Here is a 20175-nt window from a genome sequence, read left to right on the forward strand (position 1 = left end):
CCTCCTCACACCCCCAACCAGCAGTTCTGTTTTAACAACTGGAAATGCAATCTCAGTACCAGCAAGGAAAATTGTTACGACACAGGAGTATTGTTAGTATTATTATTTTTAGTTGCAGAACGTATTTCGTTGGTGTGTGTCTTTCCAGTTTTTCATTTTTTTGGTTTTTTTTTTTTTTTTTTTTTTGAGACAGGGTTTCTCTGTGTAGCTTTGTGCCTTTCCTGGAACTCACTTGGTAGCCTAGGCTGGCCTCGAACTCACAGAGATCCTCCTGTCTCTGCTTCCCGAGTGCTGGGATTAAAGGCGTGTGCCACCACCACCCGGCTATCTTTCCAGTTTTTAAACATAACACATGCTTGCAACATTTTTAAAAATGAGCACATCTTGAGGGCTGGAGAGGTAGCTCAGCAGTTAAGAGCACTGGCTGCTCTTCCAGAGGACACAGGTTCAATTCCCAGCACCCACATGGCAGCTCACAACTGTCCTGTAACTCCCAGTTTCACACAGATACACATGTAGGCAAAACACCTACGCACATAAAATAAACAGAAATACTTTTTAATATTTTAATAATACTATGAGCAGGCTATATAGGAGAACAGAGAACTTCAGAAAAGTAGAATGACTTAGCTGGTGCTCACATGTGCAATCTAGTTGACCTTGCTGCAGAGCTCAGCTCTTGCACAGTGTCCCAGTCATACTTAGCGAGTGGGTTCCTCAGCACAGAGTCCTTCACAGAGAGGAACAAACACAGGCAGGACAGGATGTCAGCAGTAGCTTGGATATGGTTAGGGTAATTCACTCTGGTTTTGTCCAGTTCTCCTTATTTTTTTTCCTAAGCAATTCCCCCCCCCCCTTTTTGTTTTTTTTTGAGTACTGAGGACCTTGCTGAAGCTCCTCCTGCAGGCCCTCTCTGATAACTGGGAGAGTCTGTTTTGGTTCAGGATGGACGCATGCAAAGCAGTGCTGTGATCGGCAGGGTTTAACATCTTCTTCTTGAGTAACTTAGACCAGTACCGTGAACTGGGAATGAGTGGAGCCACCAGAGTCACTTACTGTCCCTAAGGTCCAGAATACGTGTAGAGAACCTCTTGAGGCCTGAACCACAGTCCTGAGTTGGCTCTTGGGAACTGGGCTGGGCCCCTGGAGATCCCATCCATCTAGTGGTAGCACTGGTAGGTGTGGTGGCTCCTACTATCAGCCACAAAGCCTATTGCCACTGCTAACTAACTTCAAATCAAATGCACCCATTAAGTAGAAGGACATTGCACAAGGTCTTTCTTTAGTAATTATTTGCTTTGGAAAGATTGTCACAATCATTGAATAACTATCATGTCAAGGCAAAGGGGTGTCTCCATTGTGGGCATCAGAGTCATTCCTGACCATGAGGCCATTGCTCCACAGTGTTCTAATTCCTGATGGATATGGAGGCACAAGTTGCATCTGCTGGCTGGCTGTCATTCCCGGTCCGTGTGAGGAATTCTTTTCCCATGGCCCATACTCCGTTCTCATTCACAAGTACTCCCTTCCTCTCTTCCTGGAGCTATTCTGAAGCCTGTCTCCTCCCCAGTTCCGCTCCAGTATGAGATTTTTCTTTTCTGGAGTCCCAGCCCAAAGCCTGAGTCAGTGGCAGGGGAGATGTAGTCTTGTCCGGTTGGGAAGCCCACCCTTCCTCTGCCCCACCCTGGCTTCCAAGGCCTGTGACCTAAGTCTGCAGGCAGCAAGCAAGGGGAAGAAGGGTGGGATTCTGCACAAGTGCTTTCTGAGGTCTGTAGCTTTTTCAGTGAAGGAAACTGAAAAATCTTAGAGGTGCTTAAGGAAGCGTGATTGAAGAATAAAACCTTGCGCTGACTGAGTTGTGTGCTGTACTATGTGCTCAATATCTGTGTGGCCCACCAATCCATACCCCTGCCTCTAAGACAATGGTTGTTGCACTCCTTCACCTGGAAGGAAACTGAGGCATGAGGGCTTTCTGATGAAAACCTGTGTCCTTTCTCTTATCCACCCGTCTGTCCACTGCCAAGAGTAGCAGGAGGTAGGCAAGCCTGAGTGGGCACACAGACTGTGTCCCTTCTTCCTGAAACTTGTTTTGGGTCACCAAGAGACCAACATGACTTCTATCCTGGCTCCCATAGTGAGACGCTATGTAATCCAGGCAGGTCTCAAACTCACCATATGCTTGATTGTGCTTCCTGCTTGGATTATAGGCACCATGCTGGGCTAAAGGCAGGCTCTTTGGCGTCCAGGAGGGAGTGGCCAACAGCTTTTAGAGTCACTATAACATTTACACTGCCTATGGTAACCCAATGCTGTCTATAAACCACATGAAACATCTAGATTATCCAACTTGGTGCCTTGCTTAAAGCCAATTTTCAAATTTCTAATGCTTCCCCACACTCCAATAGGTAGATATTCTCTCAAATAAGTAATTTCGGGCTGATGGGCCTCTCCCCCCCCCCCCCCCCCCGGCCAAGGATTCAAACCCTTTAATAATTTTATAAGCATTGTGACAGAATTAAGGACTTAGTATAGACGTTCACCAGTCTCTCTTGTCACACCCTTAGTATTCAGTGGAATGCAGTTTGAGAGAAATTGCTCTGCCCAACAAAGAGCAGATTCCCTGGCGTGGTCCCCAAGACCCTCTGCAACCTTATTTTTCCTTATACCTCCTAGACTCTCCTCACCAGCCAGGTTGGACTATTAGAAGTACTGCACTCTCTGCCCTCACAATTCTTCCATCAAAGCGTCTTCCATCTTGATGGTTCAAGTCCATCATCCTAGCGTCAATGACACTAGCTGCCCTCCACCTACTTACATGGTGTCTGTGAGACACATTAGTACCTTTACTGTACCCATAACTCTATACAGAGTGGAGATGACGTCTCATTTTTCTGTCCTTAGCACACATCGTAGCATCTACCAGTCCACGGTTCTGTTCTTTGGGGTTTTTCTTGAGAATGGAATTTCCAGTTTTATTCTCCACGTGTTCTAGAATGTGCATCAAATGCTAATTGAATTTATACATTCATTTATACATTTATTGTTCTTATAAGTGAAGATTCTAGATCTCTATTCAAAGTATCCTTTATGCCCCTTACTTCACAAAGGAAGTTTTGGGTACATTAATTTGTATTAATTGTCTTTGCCTTTGGGATGATGATTCTGTTGCTTCTTTTATGTTTTACCTGGTTATTGCTGTTGTACGAGAAACCCATTGATTCTTTTCTTAAATTTGCTCTGCAGCAAACAATAGTATACCCCCTTGCTAGTTTCTCATTCGGTACTTTTAAATTTCCTAATATTGGACTCCACAAGGGTCAAAATGATGGTAGAGCCGCTTGCTGTTTTCTATAGGTGGCCTTGTGTTTTCCAAGTAGTTGAGCATTCTGCCCTAGAGAAGGCTCCCTGCACAGCCCAAGCGCCTCTGGGATCTTCCATTCTCTCTCTGTCCACTCAGCTGGGCCTCCTGGCCCTTGGCATGCTCCTTCCTGGCCACCAAAAGGAAAGTGCCCCATTGTCTCTGGAAGGGAGGTTTGGCCTTTGCCCCTGCCTCGGGTCTGCCATGTGGCAGTGGCCCCTCCCTTTGCTCTTCCCTTCCCCTGGCCTCTCCCCTGCTTTGATTTGTAGTCGGAAGTTCCCCCTTGTTCCTCTTGCTTCTTCCCCCTCATTTCCCAAGTTCCCACAGGAACCTGGGAAGTAAGTCGTGCCCAGAGGTTAAAGCGGAAACTCCAGCAAGATAACTCCAGAGGGGACAATACCCACTTGACGTCATTTCAACTTTCCTTGGGCCAGAGGTGGTGTTTGGGGTGGGTTTTTTTTTTTTTTTTTTTTTTTTTTTCCTTTTCTTTTCTTGTCTTTTTCTTACGTTTTTCTTCAGGTTACTCTTCCACCCCACCCAGCGCGGTATCTGTCAACCTCCCCTTGAAAGTTGTCTGGCATTGTCTGGCTGGTTTATGTTTCCTCCTTTGCTGATTCAGAATCCGGGTTCCTACTGATGACTTGGAAACTTCTCTTGGATAGAGTTACTTTCTTTCAGAACAGAAACATCCCCTTGCTGGGAGTGTCAGGACAACTCACTCAAAGCCTCCTTGGTATTTCATTGCTGTGGCAGGGGATTGCTGGTCCCTAGGGACTGTGCAGCTGTAATCCCCGAGAAAACTCACAAATGTGTTAGAAAATCATTCTCAATCCTGCAACAAAGCCTTTGCAGGCCTTGGTTACTGTTCTCTAAGCAGTGTAGATCCAGAAGATAAGAGGAAAGTCACGTTTATTAAATACTTGCTGTGTGCCTCGAAGTATGTAAAAACCATTCATATGTACTATCTTACTCTTTAGCTTATCCCTCTAAATAAACTCATTTTTTTATGCTGTAAAAAATGAGTGGCTGGCATGGTATCCAAGTTAAATACTCTATCCACAGTTTATCACACCAAATCTAGATAGTTCCTTAGCAAAAATGTAGAGCATGCTGGCCAGGTGTTCTAGAGTCTATGAATGAGAAGTTATTTAGCGTCTCTTTTATCTCTTTCCTTCAGCTATACCTTCAGGCCCGTTTCACCTGGCGAGGGGCCCGCCTGCTCCGGCCCCTCCTGCAGTTCACTTTGCTCATGATGGCCTTCTACACGGGATTGTCACGTGTATCTGACCACAAACACCATCCCAGCGATGTCCTGGCAGGATTTGCCCAAGGAGCTCTGGTGGCCTGCTGCATAGTAAGTAGCCCTTTGTCAAGCCTTAGCTTGCAAACAGAAGCCCAAAACTGATGCTTGTTAAATGTTTCCAGTTCAGTGGTGATTAAAACTGTGGAGTCTTCACTCCTATTCTCTTCCGAGTGTCCCAAGAGCCACTGGCTCCAGCACCCCATCAGTAGATGAGAATCGATTGACAGGGTCTTTGAATCCTCTTCTCTGTGAGCACCTAGTTTGGGCTTATAGAATGCTGCAATTACAGGACAGCTTAGATGTTGTCCAGCTGACTCAGAGTATGATCCCAGTAGACTAGAATGTTGCCCAAGCACGCATGTGAGTAACTGGTAGCATGGCAATCTCCTGACACAGCCTGTTCATGCACAGCAATGGTAGACATTTGTTAGTCAGTGCTGTTCTCTGCTTCTTGGGAAATTCTATACCCTTCTATGATCTCCAGAAACTTTGGTCTGTGTTGGCTAGAGAACCAGAAGTTTGCTGAATGAAGGAGAAACCCTCCCCTGGCTTGGAACCTTGCAGATCATCAGAACTCCATACAGACTGAACTTGGGGTGGGCCACATATTGGTTCCCCCTAAAACAGATGGATTGCTTTTTTACGCGTTTCATCTTGATTCTCAGTGAAAGTGGGATAGGGTTTTCCCCCTCCCTGAGCCTCCTTCTCCCTGCCTTTTCTGCCTCTTTCCTGCATCCCAGATGCTGAGTGTGCACACTCTTTGGTCGGAAGGCTCTTCTTAGAGGTGCTCACCTCGGGTGCCATAGGAAGTTCCAAGGACTGCAATGGGACTACAGTAGACACATGGGTGGGGCCTCAGCAGGTCAGCAGAGGCCCGGCACAGTGTGGTCAGCAGCACAGTGTCAGTGTGAGTTTGCTCAAAGTAGACACAGTGGACGTGATGAAAGAAGCAGCCAACCTGCAGGACTGCTTAGGTGCAGGAGGCCTGCCTGGGAGACTAGTGTCTTGATGGCTGTCGTCAATGTGTGCTTGCTTGCTCTGTGTGTGTGTGTGTGTGTCTTTCCCTCCAGAAGAGAAAGCAAATTAGGGGAGCTAATTGTTACCCAGAGCAGCTGTCATCCTCCAGCGTGTCCCCTGGTGCCTGGCCCTTTAATATGTGATGACAGTGGGGGATGGGTGTTTGCGCCACAGGGTAAGTCAGCTGCCTGCACCCTCCTGAGCTTTGCCCTCAGCAGGAGGGCAGCCCGTGGAGCCTGATGAGGGGGCTTCTTTCGGCGTGGGCGCCATAATTGGAGTCTCCCTTACCCCCAATTAAAAAAATTAAAAGGTGTGGGGCTCATTCCTGGCCTTCCTCTCTTTTATACTGCAACTCCAGAGCACTGGCCATGGGCAATTAGACAAAACTCCAGAGAATGAAGGCTTATTTTCCAGGACATCACGGAGTTTGACTTTTATCCTGTTTGGCTCTCGGTGACTGTAACATGGGCTGAGAATTTGAACCCCAGGGTTTGTAAAGCACCTACTGTTTGTTGGTTCCTCTCTGGATACTTTGCCCTGTGACTTCTTTGAGGCACATGGGGCCACTGCACTGATGAGGCAACTCAGGCTTTGAGAGCTGACTTGGGTCACCCAAGGCCAAAGAGAATGACTCACAGCCAAGCCCTCTGTGCTTAGTAGTGGGGGAAGGGCACCAGACACCGGCCAGCCAGAGCTACCTTGGGCAGAAATTGTGTAGACAGCTGTTTAAAGAGTGTCATTTAAGTGTGTGGTAGGAGCCTTCCCAAGCCTTGGGCTGATCTGGTTAGCCTTTTGAGTCTGGAAGTTTCTTTTCACCAAGTAGACAGTTTGGGAAGAGGTGGCAACCTGTCAACATGGGGGTGGCAGAGACTTGGTCTCATTGACCATTTTTCTCTAGATATGTAACTCTACCTGGTCCCACTAGCTTGCAAGTGCAGAGAGAGTTGGTATGCTTAAACCATTTGACAAGCCAGGGCAGAGAAGTCTCTGGAAGCTGTGGCTAGTTGCTCAGTGGAAGAAAGCTCAGCAGGGAAAAAAGAAGCCAGTGTGTCTTTTCCCACAGAGAGACACCGGATAGTGTGGTCCTGGTTTTGATTACAAGGAAAGACAGACGCAAAGCTCCTCAGCTGCTGTACTGAGTCAGAGATGCTGGCCCTCGAGGGGGTGTCTGATGAGGACACTGGGTGTCTAGCCCGGGGTCCACCAAGAGGGTGGAGGACATTTATTTGCCTTGTAGGGTTTCAGCTCGATCAGCTCCCATATGCAAGGGAGCCCTAGTGTTCTAGGCTGTAGCTTTATACCATATGACAGAAGTGTCCCTTAAGATCAGTGAATCCTGGGGAACACAAGTGATCTTCTCACTTATAGATGGGGTATATTGGAGCAAGCTTTCTTGTCAGACTGTTTTTGGATCACCAGCCCCCAAATAACAACACGGAAACTTATTATTAATGGTGAAAGCTTGGTGTTTGGCTTAGGCTTGTTTCCAACTAGCTCTTATAACTTAATTAACCCATATTTTTTAATCTATGATCTGGCACGGAGCTTTTTACCTTTCCCCAGTATAGCATGTCTGATTTGCTCTGAATCTGCCGGCATTTCTCCACCTCTCTCCCAGGAAGCCCCGCCTAACCTCTTCCTGCCCAATTAAACCAATTGAAAGGTGCCTTGGCAAAGACACATCTTCACAGTATAAACAAATATTCCACAACAGTATATCTATGATATTTATTGTTCTTGTTGTTAAGACAGAATCCCACTATATAATCCTGGTTGGTCTGGCACTCACTATGTAGACCAGGCTTGCCTCAGACATATGGAGATCTGCCTGCCCCTGTCTCCTGAGTGCTGAGCTTAAAGGTGTGTCCTCCTATGTAGTCAAGATTCTTGACATACAGAGACAGGAGTCAGGAGGTTCCAGAGAGATAGAACACATAATACTGCACAAGCCACGGGGTGCCATAATGCTCAGAATCCATTTCCTCCTCTGCCAGAAAACCTCTACTTCCAAGCCTCGGAGGCCTCTTTTGGCCTGAGCAGAGATGTGGGTTTGCTAATGCTTGTGGAGACTGTTTTCATACACTTTCATTCAGGAGTCAAGAAGGATTAAGGCACACAGAGAAGATGTAGAGAAGCCGGAGCTGAGGCACTCCTACAGTCTGCTACAAAGCCATCACTCTGAGACCTCCCTCGCCCCCAACACTCCCTCACCTGCTGGCATGCCACACTTCTTATAACACTGAGCTCTTACCCTCGATGGCTGCCCACTCCCTTGCTTTGATAAAGCACAGTTCACTTCCACTTCATCTCTAGTGAAACCTCTTGTATGAGCCATCCATAACTGCTGTAACAAGTAAGCCCAATCCACAATACAGCTGTTAAACAGCACAGATGTTTTAAGTCCTGGGAATCAGGAATCAAAGATGAGGCTCACTAAGCTATATCAAGGTGTGGAAAGGCTGTGTTCTGTGGAGAGGCCAAAGGGAGAGTCAGTTTTCCTTGCCTTTCATAGCTTCCTTGTGTTCTCTGGTGCATAGCCTCTTCCCCGGCCTGCCCCTCCTCAGGCATGTTGATTACATTGATAGCCCAGGATCATGTGTCCATTTCCGTGGCCTTACCTTAATCTCATCTGCAAAGTCTTCTTAGTCAGGTATGCGATAATATCATTATCTGGAGAGTGGGTTCTAGATACCCGAGGGACCAGTGTTCAGCTCCCCACACCTTCCCCCATCCCTAAAGCTAGAACTGTTCAACTTCCTCTTAGTGTTCCCCCAGGCCCCTGTGCTTTGCTCTGCCATGGTTTTGGCCTTTTCTGTCAATTACCTGCTCATGTGTCTGCCTCTAACTAGATTGCCAATGCTTTAATAGCAGAATCCATGGCTTAATCTTGTGGTTATTCTGGGTGCCTGGTGTGGTAGCTGACATACATCGGCTGTTTGATCTGCACTGGAGATATCATGAATGATGAATGAGCTGTGGCCTTGGGTGGGATTTCCCCCCAGATCCTACTTTCTTTGAGACCTTGTAGCTCCCCATCTTTTATTTGGTGGGACAGCGTCTGTATAACTAAGTTGGGCCAGCTGTTTCAGGTGGCGCAATCTACCTGACCATGCCCTAAATTGGGTGATCGCCTTTAAGTCTCCCTGTGGTTTAGTATGTTGCCTTGGTCATGGTTCAGTCCCTGAAGAGCCTTGGACAGCATTCTGACAGCACTTTCATCCAAGTCTTTCGAGGCTGCTTTTGTCATAGCAAGCAGACTTGTCTAGACAAAAATGATATGCCCAAGGAGGGTGGGTTGAGTTTGCCCTCACTGAATGCTTTCCAGAAAGGCAAGACCATGGAGCCTGATAAAACAGAGCTTCATGGTGCCTCGGACTCAATCAGATGCTAGAACTCAGTCCGACAGGACAGCATACAGAGGCACACCTTTGCTGCATGGGGACAGAGGAACAAGGCAGAAGGACACAGATGACATACACCCAGAGCACAGAAGAGGAGACATTCCCTGACAAACAGACATGCATTATCTTTCATTTCATTTCTAGTCCTACAGGTGCACAGAACAGACAGACAAACAGAGCCAAATGCTGCCACACTGACCCCTGTTCTTCCTACCTGCACACACCTGCCCCTCCCCCCCCACCAAAGCTTCAAACCCTGTACCTGGGTTCAACCAGGCAGTGGGACAAAGGGGCGGACATCAGTTCATTTCCTGTCCAGTGACAACTTGCATATCTGGCCACCTCCTTACTGACCCTCTAACAGATGGTAAATTAGGGGGGCACTGGGAGGGGTCAGTGGAGGGCAGGCCTCCATGGCTTGCGGGTTCAGTAGAGGAAGCAGCTGCTCCCGAGGTTTATAAACACACAGCGGTCTTTCCTGGTTTTCTCTTCCTGGGGGTGTGGCCCCCACCCGCAGTTGCTCTTTTGTGCCTGCTGTCTTCCTCCAGGATGCAGGGAAGGGCGAGGGCATTCTTTGTCTCTGCCCCAGAGCAGTGACCTTGGGAAGAGTGAGGGGCAAGAATGCTCGTGTGAGGAAGAGTTCAGCCACGGTAGCCTTGTGGGAGGAAGCTCAGTGCAGAGAGCCCAGCACACGCCCAAGTCCACACAGAGTCGGAATTGATCCCAGGACCCTTGTTGTGTTTCAGAAGTGAAGACAGCAGCACTAAGTAAGCATGCTTTCTCCCCACCCCAAGAATGTGCAGGTCTTCTTCCTTCTTTAGTAGGAGATACCCACCTGTTCCCTCCCGATGTATTCCAGTGTTGCCTGAGTCCAGAGGAAAGGAAGAAGTGATACCCACATCCCTGAGCTAATGTCTCATGCCCTGCCAATGGCTCAGAGCAGCACCCAGAGTTGACCTTGCTCCCTAGTTCCCCACTGTCAGGTAGGCAGGGATGTGGACGTGGCTGAGAAAGGAAGCCTTCGGGAGATGCTAACAGTAGCTTTACAGCACTCCACAGTTTGCACAGTACATCAAGAATCTTCTTTCTTTGTTCCTTTGCTGAGAGGGATGAGGCAGAAGCCTGGCGCCTGGCGCTTGATAGTTGTTGACCTGTTAGCAGATTATGTCTCACAGTTTTTAGTTTATCTTTCAAAATGCTGGTGTGGCCTCTACTAACTGTTCTTGTAACTTGCTGATGTCTTGACAGTGGTGTGGTAGGAACAGATTTAGAAATAAGCAAGTCGATAGGCCCAGGTGCCAGCGTGGTACCCGATACTGTAGACCAACCAGGATTACAAAGGTTAGGGACAATGAACATCTGAGGGTGTGTGGGGACTAGGAAGAATTCCTGGAGGAGGTGACTTCTGAAAGGTGAGTGGGCATTTCCTGTAAGGCACAGCAGGGAAGGAGGTGAACTTTATGTAGAAAGAAGGAATACCACTAAGGCAAGGAGATGAGTGAGAGAACACAGTGTGGCTTCTGACGCTGGAGATACAGACCAGGGTAACTTGTGGGATGGTGGGTCTGCTGAGCTTGGTGGTCATCACCCCTGCTTCCTTTTGGTTTCAAAATCAGGGGCTGTCTAGGAAGAATGACCTTTGTCAATTCTCTGTTACCCAGTAGTACCTTGTTCCTGAGCCCCAGCTCCTGTTAGATCCAGCATCCACTGTTGATCAGTAGCCTTCTGGGTCGGTCCTTACAGACTCCGGCTTCGTGATAACCTAAGGAACTTTCTGGGAGGCTTCTCAGCAAAGCAGAGCCCTGTTCTCCTTCAGAAGGGTCCCAGTTCTCCAAACCTTCATTCTTTTTGTAGGACTAATTTCATTGTGTTCTTGGTCCGTAATCATGGTAACTTGAGTAGGGTTTGAACAGTCCATCACAGCTACCAGGCATTTTCTCATTTCATTCAAGACTTACGGTGATTCTGGGAAGGCAGTTTAGTTTTTAGATATTTTTTTTTAAGATTTATTTTTATTTCTTTTAGTTATGAGTATTTGAGCGATAAGAGGGAATACACATGCATAGGGATGCCAGTGGCAGAGAGCTGTTGGATCCCCCTTAAGCTAGAGTTACAGATAGTTGTGACCCACCTGATATGGGTGTCGAGAGCCAAACTCTGGTCCTTTACAAGAACTGCAAGTGCTCTTGTTTTGTTTTTTAGTTTCTGTGTATGAGTATTTTGCCTGGATGTATGTATGTATGTGTGCTACATGGATGCCTGGTGCCCTTAGAGGCCAGAAAAAGGTGTCAGATCCCCTGGAACTAGAGGGTATTTGTGAGCTGCCATGTGGGTGCTGAGCACTGCACCCAGGTCCTCAGAAAAACAATGCATGCTCTTAACTGCTGAGCCATCTCTCCAATCGCAGTATTCTTGAAAATTTTTTATTTAAGTAACAGATGTACATAAATACAAGGCAAGTAGATGATCAGAGAAGCTCTTCACTTAATTCTGGACTGCACAGGAGTATGACATAGCCTGGGTCAGTGGTGCAGCAAGAGAAAAAGGGTGGCAAGAACCCTGCTTTGTGACAGTCAGCATGCCATTCTCCCTCCCCATCACGTTTGGTTCCTCTCAGATGCACCAGGGTGACACTCAGCACAGACACTGGCAGATTCACTGTGCCAGCAGCCACTGAAAGCCTCTTATTGGGGTTAGAAGGCAATGACTACAATTGAGTAACTCCCCTGTAGTCAAAAGACCAGGCTGCCAATGGTAATTTTTTTCCTCAGACAGCACTTACTGTACTAGGCCTTGAGGGTGAGTCAGTTCCCAGGGCTTTCTTCCCCAAAGAAAGTCCTCTATTTAATCTGAGAGATGGTTCTGTATGGTATACTAGAAACCTGAAAGGAAGTCCCCAGGCCAAGGCCTACTTCAGAAAGTGTAAGAAGAGAGGCAGCCCTGGTGTCTGTACTTACTTGGAAGGTGGCCAGCCTCTATCCAAGGCCTCAACTTCTGGGCTCCGATGACTCAACATAATCCTTGCCCTGGAGTAGCTCATGGTCTGGAAAGAGAAGCATGATACAGCATTTAGAATATCACACATCAAAGCCTGTGTTGCAACAGCAAAATGGAGGGTTATTAACAGTGCAGTAGGAGAAGCAAATGGAAGGCGAGGGCTGATCTGGTGGTTCTCAGGGGCCGATGAAGGAGCGTCAAGGATACAAGCTGCGGGGCACTGGTCAGGGCGATGGCAGGTGGAGGGTTTGAGCCCCCTCCCCCCCCACACACACTCCCCTCCTGCACTGTCCATCACTGTTCTCTTAGCTTTTATCACAGATTTCCATAATGTTTGGTAAAGTGCACATTCCAGGCCACACCCAGATGCTCAGACATCTGCTGTGTTGAGAAGCTTCCAGGTGATTCTGAAGCAGGTGGTTTAAGGACTGCACTTGGCAAAATACCAGACTAGACCTACAGCTCTTGTTTTCATCTACATCTGAGATCCTGAAATTCTCTTGCTTTTATGTTTTCTGTCTCATGATGGTATGGAGACTCGGTGGGGGCTTCTAAAAGTCTCTGCGTGTGTGGGTGTGATTCCTATCTTCAAGGAGCTCACTTCCATAGTCTCAGGAGTTGAAACCCTCAAGGATTCCTGAGCATTGCAAGTCGAGTTCACTGCCACAATGTGCTCTGAGCCAAATGCCTTAGCAAGGTTTGCTGACTCAGCCACCCACCGTAGTGGAGGCAGAAGCCAGGCTGCTGACCGACTTCCTGTTTCTGGCCTGCCTGGGTCTCAGTGGTCTCGTGCTGGGCAACATCCCAGCAGGATGGGGCTTGTACCCTAGGGGTGGCTGGCATCTCCACAGCAGGTGAAGATTCGTAATGAGACATCAAAAACAGCCTTTTGCCAGTATGCTGACTCACTCCTCAAAATAGCCCTAGAAATTGTAGGCCTTTGCAAGTAGATCCTATCTGTTGTATGGAAAACTCCCATTCACTCAGCTCTGTAACCAGCTTGAACCTGTATCTGCCTCACATGTGTGTTGTCTGTCATTTCTATCCATCTCTCTCTATATATATATATATTTTTTTTCTTTTTCTTTTTCTTTTTTTGCACCATTGTTTTATTACATACATAGCCAGCAGAAGCTGGCTTTAAACTTGATCCTCCTGCCTCAGACTTCAGAGTGTTGGTATTACAGACACTCATCCCCGTGCTCACCATTGTACTTTTTCTAGTTCTTTGTCTTTCCACATTAGGAATAGAGAAAATAAGTAATTTTTCTATAACTAAGCATTGAATACACCAGCCAGTGATGATGGCTGCCACTGACTAGTTTCTTTCTGGGCATCAGGCACTATCCCACATTTGTACCTTGTAACCCCCTGAGGAAGGTACTGTGTCCCCAAGCAAGACTTGGATTTGAAAAATTAGTCTGTCTACTTTAGGGAGCAAAGCTTTTTACCGGTCCCTCTGGTTAGATGAGGCAGAGGAGGGCAGCAGTACAGTGAGCCAGCCTTTCAGGGGCCCTCACACTGTGAGCTTCTTATCTCTTCATCATGGGAGTGGGTTCCTAGAGCTGCCTTGTTTGTGTGTAGCCTTGCTTCTGGAGGAAGAATGGCATTGTCCAGAGTGTTTGGGTACAGCAGGTCATCTTCCGCCCTTGCATCCCATCCCAGAACGGCCAAATGTTCAAACTCAGCAGTAGGTCAGAATCACTTCCCCAAGACCATACCTTAGGGACCCAAGTATTAGAAAGCCATCCAACAGAATCACCTCGATTTTAACAACTTTGGTTGTAACCAGTGCTGAGGTGTGTGGAGTTGAAAACAGGAGGAAAAGAAACCACTGCTTCCCCCTAAGACCACTCTCCCATCTATGTCAGCTGTCGCCCCCTCTTGGGCATCTCAGAATCCGTGCCCTTCTCCATGTCCTCACTGCCTCTTCTCCACACTGCTATGCCGCCTTCACTCATGCTATGCCCTCTGGCTCCTTCTCTGGTTTTAGTGCCCATTCTTCCAATGTGATGCTGCCCTTCACAATGATGTCTGGAGTCAAAAAGTATCTCAATATGCCCAAAGATGGTGCCCTCTTCTCTCCAGCATCACTGATCTCTCTGTCCTAGCTCTACTGAGTGAGTTTCCTTCCATCCCTGAACATGCTGCCATGCTGTCTTTGCAGGCTGTGATCCCTGGCTGTAACACCATTTCTGCCATTCACCACCTGGCCAACTCCCCCTGAGCTCAACTATCTGTCCTTGGCACCAGGCACGAACGCCCATTCTCATTCCTTCAGTCTGGGTTAAATTCTTCATTCTCTGTGCTTCCTTCTTAAAACAGAGCATTATTGGAGGCAGTGAGAGTCTCGGCTGATAAAGGCACCTGACAGGCTGAGTTTGGTACCCAGGACCCACATACATAGCAGAAGGAGAGAGCTCCTGCAAAAGTTGTGTTGCCCATGCCTCAACACGAATGCTGTAGTATGCACATGTTCACACACATGGACACAAAATAAAAGTATAGTTTAATTTTTTTTAATCACAGTATTATGTATGGTTGGCGATTTACCTGGCTCTCTCTTGCATTGCTTCTGAGCTCCTGCAGAGCAAAGAACTCTGTCTTATGCATCTTGCCTTTTATGTTCTAGAGCTTACTGCACACTAGGAGCTTAATAGGTGTTTATTGATTGCATTCATTCTCTTTTCTCAAAATTGGTAGTTTATAAAATTCCAAGAATCAGAATGAAATTGAAGGCAAGCGTTTTGGGAAGTGTTGGGAGCTGGCTATTTGGGGGGGGTCTCATTTACTCATTGGTTGGGATTTTATTTCTCAGACAGCAGAGAAGAACTGTAGAGCAGGGCTGTGGGTTGGAAGTAAGTGTTGCCTGTGGTCCAGCCACAGCTCTGAATCTGGGCAGAGCATTCCTAAGCTGGGCCTTTGACTTCCCTTTCTGGGTAGGGAATCATCTGGAGGGAATGGGACATCTCCAAGCCAAGGCCTTTTCACCTCTGATGGTTCTCTTTGGATTCTGCTGTCCAAGCGTCAGGAAGACTGAACCCTGTTTGAGTCTTGACAAGATCATGTTTCCTGATTCCCAAAAAGTGTTTGTGTAACCTCAAGCCACACCAAAGGCAAAGTGCAGCTATAGGCAGGATGCTGCTGGGTCTGGCTCAAGCTTTCCCTGTGTCACTTGGCTGGGTACATGTGGCCATTTCAGTGTGTGCCCCTGCCCCCACCTCCCACAGGGCTCAGTTGTGTATGCGCTTGTGCTTCAAAGCCACAGTGCTTATTTCCCAGAAAGTAGAGAACATCTGATAAATTCAACGGCCAACATGTGTTGAGTACCTGGTGTATACACAGATAAATTAAGTGCTCTAGTGCAATGCAAGGAGCTCAACTAACCTCATGAAGCAAATCTTTGCAGACATGAGAACAGGTGGGTTAGTCCAGGTCCCCTAACCATGCTCCAGTCCAGAGCATGAAGGGAAGACACGTCTTCATGAACTTTGTTGCAGACAGGATAGGCCTTCTCAAGACCATTCAGGAAACAGAAATACTCGTGTGTAGTGGATATGAGCCCATCCAATGAGACTGGGAGATGAGTGGTTGTGGGGGATGGTGGAGCTGTTCTTTTCTTGTTTTTGCCCATGGTAGATGGCAGGAATCTGGGTGAAGGCCTCTAAGGCCAGGCCTTGAGAATAATCTCACTGTGAAGCTCAGTAAGTGGAGGTGAGAGCCAGTGATGGAGACATTGTTCTGTCTTCCTGGGACACAAAGCAAAGATGAAAGGAGCCTGATTTTCAGGTAGAGAATTGGCTACTGTTTCTGCACCTGCCCAGTGATGACGTCATGCTAGGGCAGCCTGAGATATATGGAGAAGAGTGGGGAGGGCTTGACGTAAGAAAGGGATGACAAGCTTAGGCATTGAACACATTGACCTTTAGGCGTGTGTGCAAACATTTACCAGGGGGCATTTGTAGTCTTTCTCACGTGTGTAAAGATTCCCCAGGAGGGGAGCCTCAAGCCTCCAGCAACTGGTAAACAGGTGGTTTTTAATGCCCGCCCCACACATCCCAGCTTGACTCTGTCTAGAAGACAACACTTTTTGTACCACAGCTTGAAAGGGAAAGGGATAAAGGTTTAGCTTTTTCCTTGGCTCCTTCACTGACACTCAAGCTGTAAGTTTATTAAGGGGTTTACATTTTAGGGCTCATATTTCATTTTCTTCTAGTAGCATAGGAACACCCTGGCCTCCCCCACTCTTTTTTTAAACAAAACAAAACAAAACAAAACAAAACAAACAAACAACAACAACAACAAAAGAAATGGTTGAGTTGTTAAAATATGCACCAAATTAAATGGTACAAAAGATTTGGTGGTGACTAGCAGGACATTTATCCTGTGGCCATTCTATCTGTTCTTCAAGTGACCAGCAGCACCTGCTTTTTCTTAGAATATTTACAGCTCTCTGGTGATTTCTGTGCTACTGCAGAATGAACACTGTGGAGATCAGTTCAGCAAACAGTCCGAGGCCTGACTGTAGCCAAGGCCTGACTGTAGAGACTGTTTGGTGAATTCTTATTAAGAACTTCATCTTTCTACTAAGTGTTCAGAATGAAGTCACAATACTGTGTAGGCAATGCAAACCAGTTTCAGCTCTGAAAGCTGAGAGACACAGAAAACTGCGTGTGTGCATGTGCGTGTGAGTGTGTATTGCAGATCTGACCTATTAGGCTTTGTGTCTGCTAGGTAAGCACCACTGAGCTAGGTTCCCAGCCAGGATCTTTGTGTATTTCACTCCCAGTATGAACTCAGTTGTGTGCCTCCTATGAAATGACGTGACTGACAGCTGCCACTTCCAATGGAGTGTTTAATACAAACTCCTGTTGCTGACTATCTCAGGCTGGTTCTGTGTACTTACGTTTGCTCCCTGAGAAGCTCATCAGGTTCTTGACTCTTTCCTCAGAAGCTCACTCACAGCAACCACGTCTGAGCCATCTTGCAAGTGGGTGTTTTGTAAATGTTTCCCAATCATTATGAGAAAGATGCAGGAAGGTTACATGCTGTGGAGGAGGAAGAATGCTGGGAATGAGTGCAGGAGGTTTGTCCACTGGCCTTTCTTCCCAGTGTCTTACTGACTCTCGGTGTCAAGACCCCCTCAGATGGTTGCTGTCATGGGGCTTTCAGGAAAATGTGGTCATCACCCTTTCCTGGCTCCAACACCTGCTGGTCAGAGTTTGTACTGGCCGATCTCTTGGCCCCACTCTGGATTCCTTTGTAAGAAAAAGGAAAGTGGTGTGGATTAATAACTGAGTAATTATGAGCACTTCCCTGGTTGGGAACTTATCTTTCATAACACATTTGCCTTGAGGAATCAGAAATGTCAAGTTCCAGATTCAAAGTCCATAAAAGTGGGGTTTACTCTTTCGCAGACCAGGCTAGTCATTGCTTCAGTTTCCGGTCTGCATAGTGCTTGCTGGAAGATATGACCTCTATGCCACGCCCCCCCCCATTTAGAGAGTTAAAGATATTGATTGCCCCCCTCCCCTGATTAAAGAACTATAACTGTTTGTCCCTTTGGCCTGTTCCTGGGCTACACTAGGCATTGACTGATTTGGATCTCCGATTTGAACCCTAGGTCTTCTTCGTGTCCGATCTCTTCAAGACTAAGACGACCCTCTCGCTACCTGCCCCTGCTATCAGGAAGGAGATCCTGTCACCTGTGGACATTATCGACAGGAACAACCACCATAACATGGTGTAGGTGCTGCGCTCCACAGTGGTTTCTCTGAAGTGACTGCTGACAGCATGTTCCTGCTGCTCTCCAATCTCATCAGACAGTAGAATGTAGGGAAAAGCTTTTGCCCAATGGATTTTGAAAACATTTAAAAAAAAACAAAACAAAACAAAAAAAAGCCTTACCTTGTGGCCTTCCAAAATAAGTTGTTTGCCTGTGTGGAAACAACAGTGCCGGAGTCCCAAGTCCCGGCTGCGCAGCTGGTTAAGTGTTCATGTTCTAGTGAGCACAGGCTTGTCAGGAGCAAAACACTAGAATAATTGAGCAGGGGCTGTGGTCACCTTTTGTGACCCAAGAAATCCCAGGCTAGTGAGAACAGCTTGAGCTTCAAGGCTCGAACCAGCACCGAATCAACCCCTCTGCCTGCCCCACTCTACTGTGACATTGGTTCCAGGAAGTTTTGCGTTTTGAAATACCAGGAATGAGTGCATTGGCTTAGAGTGTTCAGATCCCAAACCCCAGACTCTGAGACCTCTGTCATCTCTCCCCCATCCCCAGGCTAACAACCACAGGCCCTCACTTTTAGAGATTGGGGGGCCCTTTGTGGAAAAGTGAACTTCACAAATAGCACAATTTCAGAAGACACAGAAGGTGTCTTCTTCTGGCGCACCATACTGTGACGCGGAACTGCCATCGCAGGATCAATCAATCACTGGGCACTTGTACACGTAGAAATGGTAGACTGCGGTTACTGCTGTCCCCTTGAGATCCTTGCTGGGTGCCTACTGGGATGTCAGGTGAGGGCCTGGGATGAGCACAGGCATGGTTGGCCTTTGGCTAATCCAACAAGCCTCAGTAAAGAGACAGGAAAGAGGGAAAGGGCAGAATGAAGACATGAAGCATCTTTCTGGCTCCTTGGGATCAGAGAGAGCCAGAATAGCAGACAGTCTCATGCCTGCAAGGCTAGTCTTCAAGATAGGGAGCCAGGAGGCCTTTGCAGGAGTTGATCTTGCTGTGTAAAGCACTGTTGTCTCGGGGTTGATCCCTGGGACAGTTCTTTGGTGGGTTCTGCTGGGCGGAACACATGGGTTAAATCTACGTAGAGAGTTTTTCCTCACCCTCTATCCACAAGTGTCCTTCCAAGCAAGGTCCCATTCTAGACAGTAGACAGAGAGCCTTCTACTGAACCTCTGAGGAAAGGAAGCAGACAAGTGCTTTTCAAATCTTTCAAAGGGCTACACGTAACCATATGGATCAACCACATGCACGTCCTTCCACATTCTTGTCCTTTCATTTCAACATATAGCAAGCTATGATTTTATATATAAATATTATATAAATAATGTATAAAACATTAAAGGTTAACTATGTAAGATATGTCTGAAACAATTTTAGCTATATCTACTATGATCATAAACTGTGTCTCGACCTGTGTTATTGACTTTAGCTGCTTAAAAGGAGCATTGAGGTTTTTTTTTGTTTTTTTTTTTTAAATATCAACTAAAACTATCATAGTTCTGTGGTAGCCATTGTTTTACAATGAGAGAAATAACTGCAACTAGAGAAAAACTGTATAAAAACATTAAATTGTCAGTATTTTTGTAAGGTTCCGTTTTGTAAAGAGAATAATATTCAAAGATTTTTGTGGCATACAAAGTGAAAATGTGTATCTGCGAAACTAAACGTGTATTAAATGTGCTTTTTCAATAAAAGCTCATAACATAACTAACCAAGGCATTGATGCCTGGACTGTTTGAGGGGTGTTTGTTTGGGGGGGGGGGGGGGGGGGTCTGTGGGAGATAGGAAGAGAGAGGTATTGCAGGCAGGCCTCAGAGTGGGCTTGCCTCAATGGGACAGCAGCTCCTGATTGTGTCAGTGGGAAACAATCATGGTCACTGCAGGGGCAGGATACGGAAGCTGTTCTTTCATCTCTAAAAGAACTGTTTGCAGAAGGAGGCTGGGGGCTGGCTCTCATCTCCAACCTCTTAAAAGGGCTTTTGTGCTCTCGAGTGTTTTCATGTGGGAGGTGGGAGCTGTAGGTCCCCCAAAGATAGATACGGAGACTTCCCTAGATAAAGTGGGCTTGGGGAGCTTAAGGGAGACTCTTTCCCACAGCCCATATCAAAGGAGGAGGGTGCTCTATTGACAAGGGCCGTGGGTCCCCCCTCCCCTATCCTGGGAAAGCCCCTACCTAGAAGGAAAAAGGAAACTGGAATCTCACCTGTGTTGTGCATCTGTGGGCCAGCCACTTCTACCTGGTTGTCCCTTTACATCCCAGAGCAGTTCTTAGCTTGAGAAAAGAGGGATGCTGTGGAATGCAGATGATGTAACTTGTCTAAGAGCCTGCCAGTATGTTGTAGGACAGGCTTTACATTAG

General features: G+C 47.1%; 1 protein-coding gene across 1 annotated transcript in view; it reads left to right on the forward strand.

The window, feature by feature from the left end:
- Plpp3 (phospholipid phosphatase 3) overlaps positions 1-19527 on the forward strand; it is a 76820-nt gene extending 57293 nt beyond the window's left edge. The window contains exons 5-6 of the mRNA XM_036178134.1: positions 4536-4712; positions 17700-19527. Of these exons, the coding sequence (XP_036034027.1) occupies positions 4536-4712; positions 17700-17825 (303 nt within the window). The 3' untranslated portion in view covers positions 17826-19527. The remainder of the gene's footprint in view (positions 1-4535; positions 4713-17699) is intronic.
- The last annotated feature ends 648 nt before the right edge of the window (positions 19528-20175 follow it).

The sequence above is a fragment of the Onychomys torridus genome, chromosome 2 (assembly GCF_903995425.1).
Source record: "Onychomys torridus chromosome 2, mOncTor1.1, whole genome shotgun sequence".
NCBI classification, from domain to species: Eukaryota; Metazoa; Chordata; class Mammalia; order Rodentia; family Cricetidae; genus Onychomys; species Onychomys torridus.